The sequence below is a fragment of the Coloeus monedula genome, assembly GCF_965178545.1.
Source record: "Coloeus monedula genome assembly, chromosome: 4".
Lineage (NCBI taxonomy): Eukaryota > Metazoa > Chordata > Aves > Passeriformes > Corvidae > Coloeus > Coloeus monedula.
The window spans coordinates 9923212-9936607 of NC_138784.1; the positions used below are offsets into that span (position 1 = coordinate 9923212).

A 13396-nucleotide genomic window follows, 5' to 3' on the forward strand; every position below is an offset into this window, starting at 1 on the left:
GACTCACATGTGAGCAGAGAGACTCCTCTTCCTAAATGGGCTGAACAATATTTGGAAGTGGGCAGCTGTCTCATTGTGATAATGTTTTCATAGCATGAGCAAGAAGAGACTTCTCTTTCTAAATGGACTAAACAAGGTTATTATGGAAATGGTAAACAGACTGAACATCTTAAGGGCTGTCTTTTTACATTGTCAGTGGGAGAAGGGAGGAAGGTGGGGGGAGGAGGAGAGTTCTGAAGGTGGTATAATTTTTTTTTTTTTCCTCTTTTAGGTCTGTTAATAAACTTCTTTATATTCTTTCAAGTTTGGTGCCTGCTTTGCATTTCTCCTAATTCTTATCTCACAGAAGATAAACAGTAATGAGTATTTTAAACCAAACCACTACACTAAATTGGTGTTTCCGCCCGGTTACAAACCGAACCCGCGACAGCATCATATTTTTGTGGCTCTGATGTGCCAGGCCGTCGAATCCACACCGTCCAGAAAACCCGTTTCTCCCGTGCCTCTTCCTGGCTAGAGGCAGGGCCCCTCTAGCCCTGGTTATCATTCTTTCCCTGGGCGTACATGCTCGAGGTACCTTCAAGGGGATCTGACATATCATCCTCCCTTTTGTAATACCTGGCAGCTTGGTCACGGGAGGTTGAGGCTACCTTCACCTTAGCGGAACCCCCTTGGTTAGTGCCTCCCTCCTTGAGTTCATGCACCCGCGCTGCCAGGACAGAGGTGGGTTTCCCATCCCACCTTCTCATGTCTTCCCCATGCTCACACAGGAAAAACCACAGCTCAGCTCGTGGGGTGTACCCTCTCTCTCTAGCTGGGGGACGACGGGCTCTGACTTGGGGGCCTGTGACTCGCACTGGTGCCACACTGATCTTCCTCATCTCCTCCCTCATCTCCTCCCTCATTTCCTTCTTCATCTCCTTCATCTCCTCTTTGAGGTCCTTGACCACAGCAGAGACATGAGCTTTCAGCGGGCCATTGACCATACTGTCATAATTCCTGAGCCTGTTGGCAAAAGACCCCACTGTTTCTCGGTTATTGTCAGCATCAATCGTTGCAATGAAGGTGGTGTGTTGCAGTGGCCCTAGCCTTGCCAGGTTCCACATCATCTGTCCTGTGCACCTGACCTTATCAGGGTCATTATCATGCTGTCCATCCCTCCCAAAGAGTACCTCTAATACTGCCACCTCTCTTAGCTGCTGGATCCCTTCCTCGAGTGTCTTCCACTGCATTCTGTGATGGTACTCCTGCATTCTCTCTTTGTGAACAAACCTTTCTCTCACACTCATTAAGACCCACTCCCAGAGAGAAAGGGGCCCTGGCTCCCTCACAAATATTTGGTCCACACCTGGGTGCTGGGTCAATGATCCCAGATACCTTGCCTCACCACTATCCACACACCTGTGCCCATAAGGTCCCAAACCTGAAGCAGCTCACGCCCCCTTCGCACAATGTCTTTTCGCATAGCACGGAGACTGTCGTACGACAGGGACTCAGTGATGATTTCCGGCTCTGACTCTCCTGCTGGTTGTGAGGGCCCTGGTTCCCCATCATCATTAACTGGGTGTACTGATTTGGTCTTATACTTCCTCCTTTGCACAGGGGCGACTGCTGCTGGCTGTGGTTGTCCTTGTGGTTCGGCTGAAACCTGGACGGTTGTAACATCCGTGGGTTCCACTGCTGCACCATTGAACTCACCCTCTTTGGGGCAGGGAGAGGGTTTTTCACTAGCTGAGGAGGTGTATTCCCTTAGCACTTGGTGTATCTCCTGGCACATCTCTTGCATCCCCTTCACCAGTACCCCCACCCAGTTGGGGTAGTCCATTTCTGAGGTCGGCTGTTGGGCAGTATCAGGCTGTGACCTCTTGTGTCTGGGGCTGTCTCAGGTTCTGGGGCAGGATCAGGCTCTGGGGTAGGATCTCTAGTCTCTGGGGCTGGTGTCTGGGTAGTTATCCAAACCAATCTCAACTTATCCCTGAGTGCTAAATAGAGTAGGCCTACCAGCACCAGTTGCTTGGTACCCAGAGGAAATCTAAACCCTTCAAAAATTGGTGGGGTGGGCCCAAAGAACTGGTTGAGGGGTTGGGAGAAAACTTCCCCTGGTGTCATTTCCTCACAGAAGGTACCATTTTTAACATAACCCCAAAAACATGCACTCAGTGTGTGATAGCCCTTTATCCACATGCCTGCATTCTGGAGGAAGTTAAAAGCCCATGAATTCTTCATCTTCTTGACCCATAGTGCAAACTGGATAACAGCAATGGTAGCCTTAGTCAGAGGACCCATGTTTAAGTAAGGAGCTGCAAAGGGGAAGTATATAGCCATGACCACCTGCCACACAAACCAGGGTAAACTAGACCACATAGTGCTGCCTAATAAGGTTCCTATATTCAGAACACAAAATTAAGTTATCCAGGAGTTGTTATTCCTTTTTCATCCCTTTCTCTTAATGCCCTCAGGCCCCACATTGGGCGCCAAGATCTGTCTTGGTTTGAAAGACAGGTGTCTGCTAAGAAGGCAGAAGCCTCCCTTGGAATGGCAGATGCAACCCCCCTTCCCTCCGAGTTATTATAATTTTGAAATTAAGGGGCTTTTAGGCAAAGATGTGGGAAATAGGAATAACAGTTCTTTACTATTATATATATAACCAGTCAAACAACAACAATAACCATGGCAGTAACAGCAAACAATCACAAACCCAGTCCATCCCTTCTCGGCTGTCGGGCCCTTTCCCCTCGGGTGCAGTTCCGCTCGCAGCCGGCAGGGGCGCTGGCGGCTCCCGGTGAGCAGGGCAGGTGCGATGGTTCCCCCGCGGCTGCAGGGGGCGCTCCGGAGCGAGCTCGGGGAGCACGCGGCAATGGCGGCCTGGGATCCCGGGAAGAGATGGAACAAAGGCTTCACAAACCCCTGGGCAGCCGATCCCGGTGTCCGGCCGGACTCTCAGGAACAGTAGGCTGGAACAGCAGGGATGAGCACAAATCCTGGGTGGCAGACGAGATGTATCCAAACTGCGGAGCTGTGGTGGGAACCCGCCGGAGGTCTGGGCAGGCAGGGCAAGCAGGGATACAATGCAGCGAAGGCTCAAAGCAACAGCGGGGGCAGGGCAGCCACAGCCTGGCTCCCAGTGGGGCAGGGAAGGTGGGCTTGGGATCTCGGGGTTTCTCTGGCAGAAGGAAAAGCAGCCCAAGAAAGCAGCCTCCCTCTCCATCCAAACGCCAGGAACTGAGTGCCCACACACCCAGGTGAAACAAAAGAGTAGCCAGATGCACCCCTCCCCCTATGGCTAGCTCTTTTGTTTTTCTTAAGTACCCAGTAATTTGTCCCCCTAGCAACACATATGGGGGAAATTCCTTTAACAGAAAAAAAATCCAGAACTCCTAAAACCCAGCAGTGTATTTTTTTGGAGAGGAGGTGTGGAACTGGCAGTCTTGATGAAGGAGTGGCTTATGAAAATTGTTCATCATGTGCATAGAAATTGTTCTCTCTCTTGTTCTTAATGCTTTTAAAAATTTAGAATAGTGCTAGTATGTAAGGTTACAAACTATGAAAACTGAATCAATTGTCACGTGATAGAGGAGAAAATAAGCATCCTTTCCCAGGCAGAGTCTGAGTGTCACACTTTAGGTACCAAATCTTATTTCCCGTTCTTTTTTTGTGTTGAATCAGGATGTTGGAACTATTCTGCAGCTTACATACTCAAGGCTCTTCCTATCCACTGAAGTATTCTAAAACTTCAATCACGAGTTTTACATGTGCTGTTTTCAGCCCCAGCATTCTCAAAATGACCTCGAGGTAATGATTGTTTCAACTTTAACCCTGGTATTTGCAAGCAAGCCCTTTACACGATCAATTTGTTTATGCAGTAAGTTCAGACTTTGTTACTGCTTCCCAGAGATTTTTGCATCTCAGAAACCTGTTTCCTTACAGGGATTATCCCTGGTGTGGCAAGTATTAAATGTGGAAGGGCTGGAGGTTTAGTATCCCTCCATTCCTTTCCAAAAATGGAGCAAATAACTGATAGCTGCATGTTGAAGTATTTTTCTTTAATAATCTGACTGATTTCTTTGGGACCGGTTTCAGGTTTATAGGTAAGTTACTCAGTGGGTATTCACAGTGAGATGGTAGGAAAGGACTCCTTGTGAAAAGAGACGTATTTCAGAGGTAACAGGATGGGAATGAGTAAAACCTGTTTAACCTTAAAACCATAATTACATGAAATTGCGTCCTTATTTTTCTGTGTTCTATTCTCCTGTTTTCAGTTTGTGTGTGTTGGTACTTGGGGGTAGGAAAGGGGTTATGGAGACTAAAGTACTGTATGGGAAACTGAGAAAATCCTCTGCAAATGTTTTTGTGGCACAATTTTTGTAAATACTTAGAAGACACAGGTCTTTGAGTGGAATCATCATGCTGCAGCTACTACATCCACTGTTGGAACATGTACAGGGCTTTTTGTAAAGCAAAATACTCTCTGTGAATATTAAATGATCTTCATACTCATTACCCTTTTTATTTTAGAAGCCTTTTTTCATTCAAGCAAGGATCAATGCATATTATGTGAAACCTGCCAGTGAAAGCATATGCACGTGAAACATGCATGCATAAACATGCACAGAACACAGGGAAGCCAGAAGGCAGTTTACTGCATAAATAATAGCCATGTTACTTAAAGATTTTCTGTGCTTATAAAAAAAATTAATTATGAGTATTGTGAATGTTAGTATATTTTGACAGTCTTCAGAAATTGTTGTGTTGTCTCCATGCTTGCTGAAGTACCAGTTAATCATTGACAAGAACTCTAATGATTAAGCAGCTGTAATTTACTTGTAGTGTTTGAAAGTACAAAAGGGTATGTAATTTAATAGTTAAAACAAGAAGCACTCCATTTATGTTTCACTAACTATTAGGTTGTTTTTGCAGAAATTTAGCTAAAAAAAGCTGCTGAATTTTACATATGGATTGTAAATGTGGAAAAGTGTGGTGCGATTTGGGCCATACCAGGCAGCTGTTGCCATGTTCGGAGGTCAGCTCGCAAGCCTTTCCTTTGCTTTCCTGTCAGATAATGCCTATTTTGGTTGAAGGTGGACTTCAGTGTTCACTTAATCTTTGAAAAATACTTGTGCTGGATGAAGAAGTGATACTTGGAGAGATGTATATGATTCAGTAGGGAACACTGGGTAGAAGAAGCCCAGTGCCTACTGGAGCCTCGCCAGGATAGCTCTGCTGAGTGTCTGCAGAGGAAATACAACGTTTGTGGGCTGTGAACAACTGGTTTAATGCAGGAGAACTTCATGGAGAGCAACTGGAGGAGCGGTGCCAATCATACGCTCTGCCATTCCTCTCTTCTTTTTCCTGATGGCTCCTTAGGGAGACAAATTTGGTAGTCTCCTTCAGATTCCTGGAGGTTTCTTTACACTTTTCCCCCATCATAAAATAGGTACATCGCAGGGATAGGAATTTGTTTTCACAGATACATAAAAGGGATTTCTCATTTCTGAGTTTGAGTATGTTCTGGTTATGTCAGGGACGTGGACAGGTAACTAAGGGCAAACAGCACAGTTAGTTCCAGGTGTTACTGGGCTTACCCATGCTGCATGTCTAGCTCTCACCCACCAGCACAGTCAATACAGTAATGTACCTGTTGTCTGAAACCGGTGTTGGAAATCATGCATCAATTCCCATGCTTAGTGCAGCAAGCAAGAATATGTAGGAGACTATGTGATGTAGAACTTCTTTTCCTTTTTTAGTTAAAACTATCCTGTTCCAAATAAATTGGGCAAATAGATCTATGCCAATGGCTTTTGTAGAATGAGATGGCAAGTTAGTATAAGTGACAGCATCTCATTTATTTTTCCTACTCGAGTGAGTAGCATATTGATGTTTGTTATAAGTTTAGTTGGGAAGTGGATAATGCCTTCTGTAGAAACACTTATCTAAGCAATGGAGAGAAAACAACAATCTACAGATTGATCTTGTCATAACTTTCACTCATCTTGAAGTCTTTTTGGGAGTTTTCCTCACCCTGTGCTTTTGATGATTCATGTTGCATAAAGCTTCCAGAGCAACAGAATGTTGTATAATATTTTACCTTTGGATTAGAAATCCTGTATTCAGTGTGCTGCAACTGGTTCAAGTATTTTTTTTAAATATCTGATTTTTAAAAGAATTATTCTTTATTCCAGTAAAAAGAAGTTTAAGTGACTGCTCTACTTGATCAAAATGGTGGATACTGAAAACCAGCTCTATCCCCTTACTCCCTTGGAGGAGGAGGATATAGACAGCCCTTTATCTGGAGAGTTCCTACGGGATATGGAGAACATTCAAGACCTGTCCCAGTCTCTAGGTGATGATAGTTCTGGAGCTTTAAGTTTAACAGAATTCCAGTCACTGGGAAATGGCCCAGGATCTGATGGCTCAGTTATAACAGGTAAGAGTTTGGTTTAACATAAAACTTTCTTTTATAAATAGAATGGTAGAAATGAAAAACTTCTTTAATGCAATATTTATTGTTTATGATGAAGTCACACTAGAAATATATAAGCTGATTATGGCATGGTTTTAAACTACTTAAGGCTAAATTTAATACATTAAATAAATGTCACTGAAGAATGACTGTAATGTAAAGTTACATAGGCTTAAGTCAGAGGCTTTGTTTGGGAGATCAGAATGGGAATCATTGCAATGGTGTGGGACACTGGTGATCTCAGTAATGTTTTCGTATTGAATCTGGGTGTTTGCAAGTCTTTTAGCAGTAGAGCTGTTTGAAGTAGTTTACTATTAACCTATTAACTTTTTGTTGGCTTGCATATGTTTTGTTTTGGGGGTTCTTACTTTAAATCAATTCCCAGCCTGTGATCCCTTTTTCACCTTGGAATAATAGAACTGGAGGCAGTTGAAATGAACAGTGTGGGTTTTGAAGGAAATGGGAAGAGCTGCCTCCTGGCACTATTGACCATAGGAATGTTTCTGGAACTGTGACTTGTTCCCTTTTGGTTGCAGACCTTCTCATCAAAGAGCTGCCTTGTACTGGAGAGGTTATGACGTGCTTTATGTGCATATTTGTTTATAACGTGGTCCTTCAGAGGCAGGAGGTTTTACAATTATTTGAGTGCAGGTGTGTACAAGGCCTACAATAATTTAGATCAGCTTCTACTGTCACCTTCTCATGGAGTATTCAGTGCTCATTGCAAAACATACTGGTTTTGTGGTTAGAGAACATGCAAAGTGTAAACTTAAAAGGCTCAAATTCCATAAGGCAAGTAAAATGAAATCACACTTTCATAAAATCCTGGGGTTTAGGCTGTTCTTGATGATTCTGATGCCTGTGGGCTTGGCAGCGCTGGCAATGCAGACTCTGAGTTCTGTGCCAAGGTTTTTTCCAACATAATACTTGCTGACCTACATTCATGAGTGTTTCTTAATCTGTCTGTTAAAATAACACACCCATTAATTTGCTGAAGTCTGGTGGTGCAAGTTGCAAGATGGAAGATAAAAGAAATCCTGGCCTCAGAAAATGTTTTCCTCAAACGAGGTAGAAATATTAATTGAAATAATTAAGGTTGGAATGTGTTAGTTTTGTAATGTGTTCATCAGCTGGTGGCACATCTGGCGAGTTTATTTCATTGTACAATTCAGAAATGCTTTGCCCATTATAAAAAACCCACAAAATATCTGAGCTAGACTATTTTAGAAGCAGGCATTTGTGTTACCTTCCTTTTAACACCTGTTCAGCCCTTCTACTGATGTGCAGGACTCGTCCATCTGCTTTTCAGGCCTCAGTTTAGATTGTCATTTAAAATTATGAGTAGCTTTTCAAAGGTCAGGGGTCCTTATGTGTATCTGAAGTGAATCTGTGTGAGGTAGGAATGTGTTTCATGTGGTACTGCAACAAGAGATCCCCTGCTCATCCCTGCAGCACCAAGAGATGGAGAGCCAAGATGAGCTGTTCACGACCCTTCTGCAAAGAACATTGGTGTGGTGTGTTTTTATTGGGTCTATTGTCACACATCTAGTTCTTGTTGCCAGAGTCACTTAAGTAAGGCCTTTTCCTTCTTCACATCCTATGTCTCATCAAAATTAGCAAGGTACACCCTGTATTTTGTGTGTGTTTGCACTGGAAATATGAATTATTTTTCAAAGACTTATGGTCTAATTGTTAGTTCACTTAAGGACTATTAACTCAAGATTCTTTTTTAGAATAAAATTTTTTGTGTGGTTTTAGTATAGAAATTGTATCAATCTTGATAATTTAGTATTTATGAAGTGTTTCTTTTTTTTCAGACACCCTTTCACCAGCATCCAGTCCTTCATCCATTAATTTTGCCACAGCTCCAGGTAGCATAGATGATTCACCCAGTGGAACATTAAACATTGAATGTAGAATTTGTGGGGATAAAGCCTCAGGCTACCATTACGGAGTACATGCTTGTGAAGGTTGTAAGGTACAGTCATAATTTTCTTCTTAAGAACCTAAATCATGTTGCTTTATTTATGGTGTAATATCTGAAGATAAACATTTGGTACATAAATGTTTAATTACTATAGTTCTAGCCATTGCAATTATTTAAATAATAAACCTATCTGTGGTCTTTTTTCTGAAATAAGTCGTCCTTACATACCATAACTCAATACCAGACCTTCATCAAGCAGGAGCAATTCACAATGATAATTTTAATGCTGCTTTTCTGGATGTTGTTAGTGAAATACTAAAGCAACACACTAAACTGTGACTAAAAAAAAAAAAAAAAAAAAATCAAAGCCTTCTTGCTCCACTAGTGTTTTATTTGTGTTGGGAGTTTGGCTGGGAGGAGTATGCCACATTGCTGTTACAACAGTAACAAATCCCGAATTTCTCACCTCCACCACGTGCTGCCTGAATCCCTTAGTATTGTACCTCTGGTAGTTTTGGGCCAGGGTATGTCTCTGGAGCAAATTACTCTTATCAGTAATGCATAATTTTTGGGATGATATGATCCATGAAGTATAAGATTCTTTTCTTTTCTCTCGAATGTTTTAGATTTCCATCTTTTTTCTGTATTAGAAGGTAACAGGAGAGAAATAATGGTCTTTGAGTACATTTGTCTTCCATGCACCATGTCAGTATGATCATTTGAATGTAAATCCTATGGAACAATGCAGAATACCTATTAGAGATGGGGAACCAGTTCCTAGCCAGGTGTGTCCCACAGCCTAAATGACATGTTGCTCTGTGATGCGACACAAAATGTTGCAATGGCTCTGGGTTTGCTGACCGTGTGGTTGGGCAGTGTGTGACCAACCTTGCATTGCAGACTGGAGACATCATGGAAAGAGCAGTTGAGGTAGAGGCTGTTCTGCAATGCTCAGCGTTGTGTCCTTGGCTCTTCTGCAGACCCTGCTGTGTTCTCATACCCCTCACATCTGGCGGGTGAAGGAAGGATGGGTTAATTCTGCATGTGTGATTTACACTGGATGAAAGATGAGGGGTACTTCTAACAGAGGTGCTGAGGGAATGCATACAAAAGCAATATATGATTGCTTTGCTTCATCCTTAAGCACAAGTCTGCTCAGGTTCTTTAGGTTCTTGGCTCTCTTCCAAGGAAGAGGGTTGAGAGCTATTTCCTCCTTTTGTGTTCTCCATTCTATGCATGCCCTCGGACACATCAGTGCATGGATTTGTACTTCTGGACAGGTTATACTTTGTGTATTGTTCTGCTAGTGACATCAATAAACAGTAAAAGAAAAAAAAATTACCTGTATGATTGAAGCTTAGTAGTCAACATTCATTAACATTACATATTGTTTTTTTCCAACTTTTTGTAGGGCTTTTTTAGAAGAACAATTCGTTTAAAACTCATCTATGATAAATGTGATCGCAACTGCAAAATTCAGAAAAAAAATCGTAATAAGTGCCAATACTGTCGTTTCCAAAAGTGCCTTTCAGTTGGAATGTCACATAATGGTAGGTAAGAGTGCCCTTAATTTGTTTGTTCCTACCCAGAGTCTGCTGCTGGAGGCAGGCACTTGGATAGTGTTTTTACTCATACACATGAATTGTACCTCAGGTTTTTTACAGAAATAGATCGCTGCAGGGGACACCAGTTTCCCTGATGAGTTCATGTGGTTGATACAGAGCTGCCAGATGCGCTGTTAGGAGCTTTACACAGTTGTGCTGTATGTCAGTTTGTCCATATTAATGTTCATTTATTTGCTTTATTCACCCCAGAACTTTGGCACCAGTACTCCCATTGAAACAGATTTCAGTACTGGAGGAATTCTGATCAAGGGTTTTGTAGAGGAGTAGGAGGAGAACAACCGCTTCATTGTGAGGGGGAGTGACGCAGGATAGAAATCTGTAGGAAAGCAGCCTTCATTATTTTCCAGGTTACAGTGCAACAGCTCTTGGGCAGAGGGTTCAGAAAGTGGAGAGGGAGGGCAAAGGTCTGTGCTGACTGTGCAACAGGAATCTGGTAGGTTGTTTGTTAAACAGAATGGTAAAAATTCAGAGCATTTAGAGATCCAGTTTAAAAGTTATGTTGTTGTTTGTGCTATTGATTTAAGATAAGGGTGGCAAGCTTGTGGCTTACAGACCAATTTCAACCCACGAGGCAGTTCTCTGTGCAGGACATGGCTTGCTGAGCAACATGGGTGAAGAGGGAGAGGCCAAGCCATGAGAAAGCACATCTCACTTGGCCAGATGACAGTAGTTTGCTTTCCCTGCTTGGCTCTGATATTGTCCAGGCTGAACTTGGGGGCCGGTGCAATGTGAAAGCAGGTAAAAATGCTGGGCTAGGTGAAAAGCTGTGGGTTAGGAGACAAACTTCCTAAGGAAACTATTCAGTCAGGATAGGTGGGGTGGGAACATGGTTGGGGAAGCCACTTGTGACATTGTAGTTTAGAGTCCCATCAGGAGGCATTGTGAGAGTTGACTTTCTGGTTCTGCAGAAGCCTGGCTCCCTTGTGGTGAGCCTTGACTGAGATTGAGGTCCATTGGGAGAGGGTTGGTAATCTCTGCAAGACTGGGGATAGCCATCCTCAAAAAGTGTGGTGGACAACAAAGTGACATCTCAGGTTGGGAGCTGAGCAGGGAGCCATGCTGGTTGGCAGGAACTGATATCCATGTGAAGCTGTTTCAGCCTACTAAAAACTCTGTGGCCATCTGTACTCCAGTTGAAGGGAGTAGCCGCAGTTTTATTGCAGCAAACATGTGGGAGGCAGCAGGGAAAAGGGATGACTGCTAACTTGCTGGCAATATTTCTCAGGAAAAGAGCTACAACTAAATTTACACCCATTATCTTAAAACTAAGTTTCAGTTTAGAGCAGGTATTCTTCCACTTTTTCAACAGGTTGGTGTGACCACCCACCCTAAAGGGGAAGGAAGCACCTAACCCAGATTCCAAACAGGCTTTCCTTGTTGGACTTCCATTGAAGTCCACAGCTGTATTTCAGATCATGCTTAGAGTCACCTCCTTATGTCATGAGAAGATCCCGTGGGCATGGTGAAGGGCTGATGCTGTTCATTCCCTGAATTGCTCAGTGTAGGCAGTGAGGTCCTGTCCTCACCGGTTGGATGCTGAAATGTGGTACAAGTAACTCACTGTATGAGCCATCTCAAACCCTTGCACGCCTCCCAAGGGTAAAATGGGGCTGGCTTCGCTTGAAACTGAAACTTAAGAAGGATGTGGATGTGCCCATGAATGGCAAGGCCACTTGCCCAAAAACCAGGAGACCTCCATACCCAGAGGTGTTTCAGACTTGCATCTTCTGCCTCTCAGAAGAATATCCTAATGATTAGGTTGGATATTCAAACTGTTCTCATCTCCAGTCTTGAAGGGTTAGTCTGTTGAGAAAGCAGTATGGAGTGCTGGGTGTAGAGGTTTTGTTGCCTATAGCCTTCGAGCTGTAAATGCAGGACTTTGGGCTGGGGTTCCCACTGGCAGTACAGGTGTGTTGAATAAAGAATGCCCCCGCAGGTTCTGAGCCAGCAGTGGGACTCCACTGCAGCTCTCCAGCTCCTGTGTGTGCTTTCTGCCGAGCTCCTGTCATGAGTTTACTCAGTGTTTTAAGAGTTCTCAAGGTGGACTTCGAGTTTCATACTGGGAGCTGTAGAACTCAATAAGGAGAAAACAAAATAGAACTATTTAGGTAATGTAGAAGGAAAAAGGAATGTGTTGTAGCTCACTGCAGATAGCAGTTTGTGTTCTGAAACACCTGATTTCCTTCAGTTTAGCATAGTAGTCACTGACTGTGTTGGGAAGGAGGAGATTTCTTCACCTCTACCTCAGGTTTTCTAGACAGAAAAATCTACTGCTCTAATCAGCGACGGTAAAAGGCTTAAGTTCTGGTATAATTTGTGTTTGTTTTACAATTATGTCTTCCCATCAGCAATACGTTTTGGACGAATGCCAAGGTCTGAGAAGGCCAAGCTCAAAGCAGAAATTCTAACAGGTGAAAATTATGTAGAAGATTCAGAAATGGCAGATCTTAAATCACTTGCCAAAAGAATTCATGATGCCTACCTGAAAAACTTCAATATGAACAAGGTTAAAGCCAGAATCATCCTTGCCGGGAAAACCAACAACAATCCAGTAAGTACTTCTTCTGTTACTTGAAAATAAAGCTGACAGGTACATAAGGTGATTGTAATAATTTGGTAGACTCTTTAGCAAATCTTTTGGAAAATAAATATCATGGTAATACAGACGTGAAATATTCAAAGAGAATATCTGTAGTAAATATGGTTGCTTTTAACCACTATCAGAATAGTAAGAAGCTTTAGGAAAATCAGGTGATCACCTTGTAAGTGGAAAATCATAGCCTTAAATTATTGTTCTTAATCAAAAATGAAGTGATATCTGAATGTGAATACCTCTTGATATGGGGAGAATGGTTCAAAATTAATTTCCTATTATGACAGTGAAAAAAAAAAGTTTTTCTGTCACAAATGCCAGGATAAGTGCTATTATCTTATCTTGTAGGGTGTACAGGCGCTCTGCATGGCTTTTATTTCAATCAGAATAATATTTATAGCAGGAGGGGAAAGAAAACTTGAGTTTGTAATTTTTTGTTTACAATGCTGGCCATTTCCACCCAGCCTTCCTGGTCTTTTCTATATGGTTCCTTTGAAAGGCAGAAGCAAGCAAGGTTGTGAAGACACATATGCTGTAGAAGTTATTTTTCTTTCAGGGTAATTTAGCCAAGGTCTACCTGATTTGATCAACTGCTTTTTGTTTGGTAGCACATGGGAGAGTATAATCGGTGTAAGGACTCACTTGTTTCACTTTATGCATATTTATATAAGCTCTGCTGTGATTTTTGTTACTTTTATGTAAAAGATAAGTATCTTATTTTATCAGCAACTTTAATTTCAGTAAAAATTTGCAGGGAAGAAATTTTACATACGCCATAATGAAAGCCATGT

General features: G+C 42.6%; 1 protein-coding gene across 4 annotated transcripts in view; it reads left to right on the forward strand.

The window, feature by feature from the left end:
• PPARA (peroxisome proliferator activated receptor alpha) overlaps positions 1 to 13396 on the forward strand; it is a 38555-nt gene that overhangs the window by 18991 nt on the left and 6168 nt on the right. For 3 of the 4 annotated variants that reach the window (XM_082280719.1, XM_082280720.1, XM_082280721.1), the window contains 4 exons: positions 6180 to 6424; positions 8278 to 8438; positions 9799 to 9937; positions 12361 to 12563. In XM_082280719.1, coding sequence (XP_082136845.1) covers positions 6217 to 6424; positions 8278 to 8438; positions 9799 to 9937; positions 12361 to 12563 — 711 coding nt within the window. In that variant the 5' untranslated portion in view covers positions 6180 to 6216. Of the gene's footprint in view, positions 1 to 3666; positions 3793 to 6179; positions 6425 to 8277; positions 8439 to 9798; positions 9938 to 12360; positions 12564 to 13396 lie in introns of all 4 variants that reach the window. The other variant, XM_082280722.1, reaches the window with a different exon arrangement.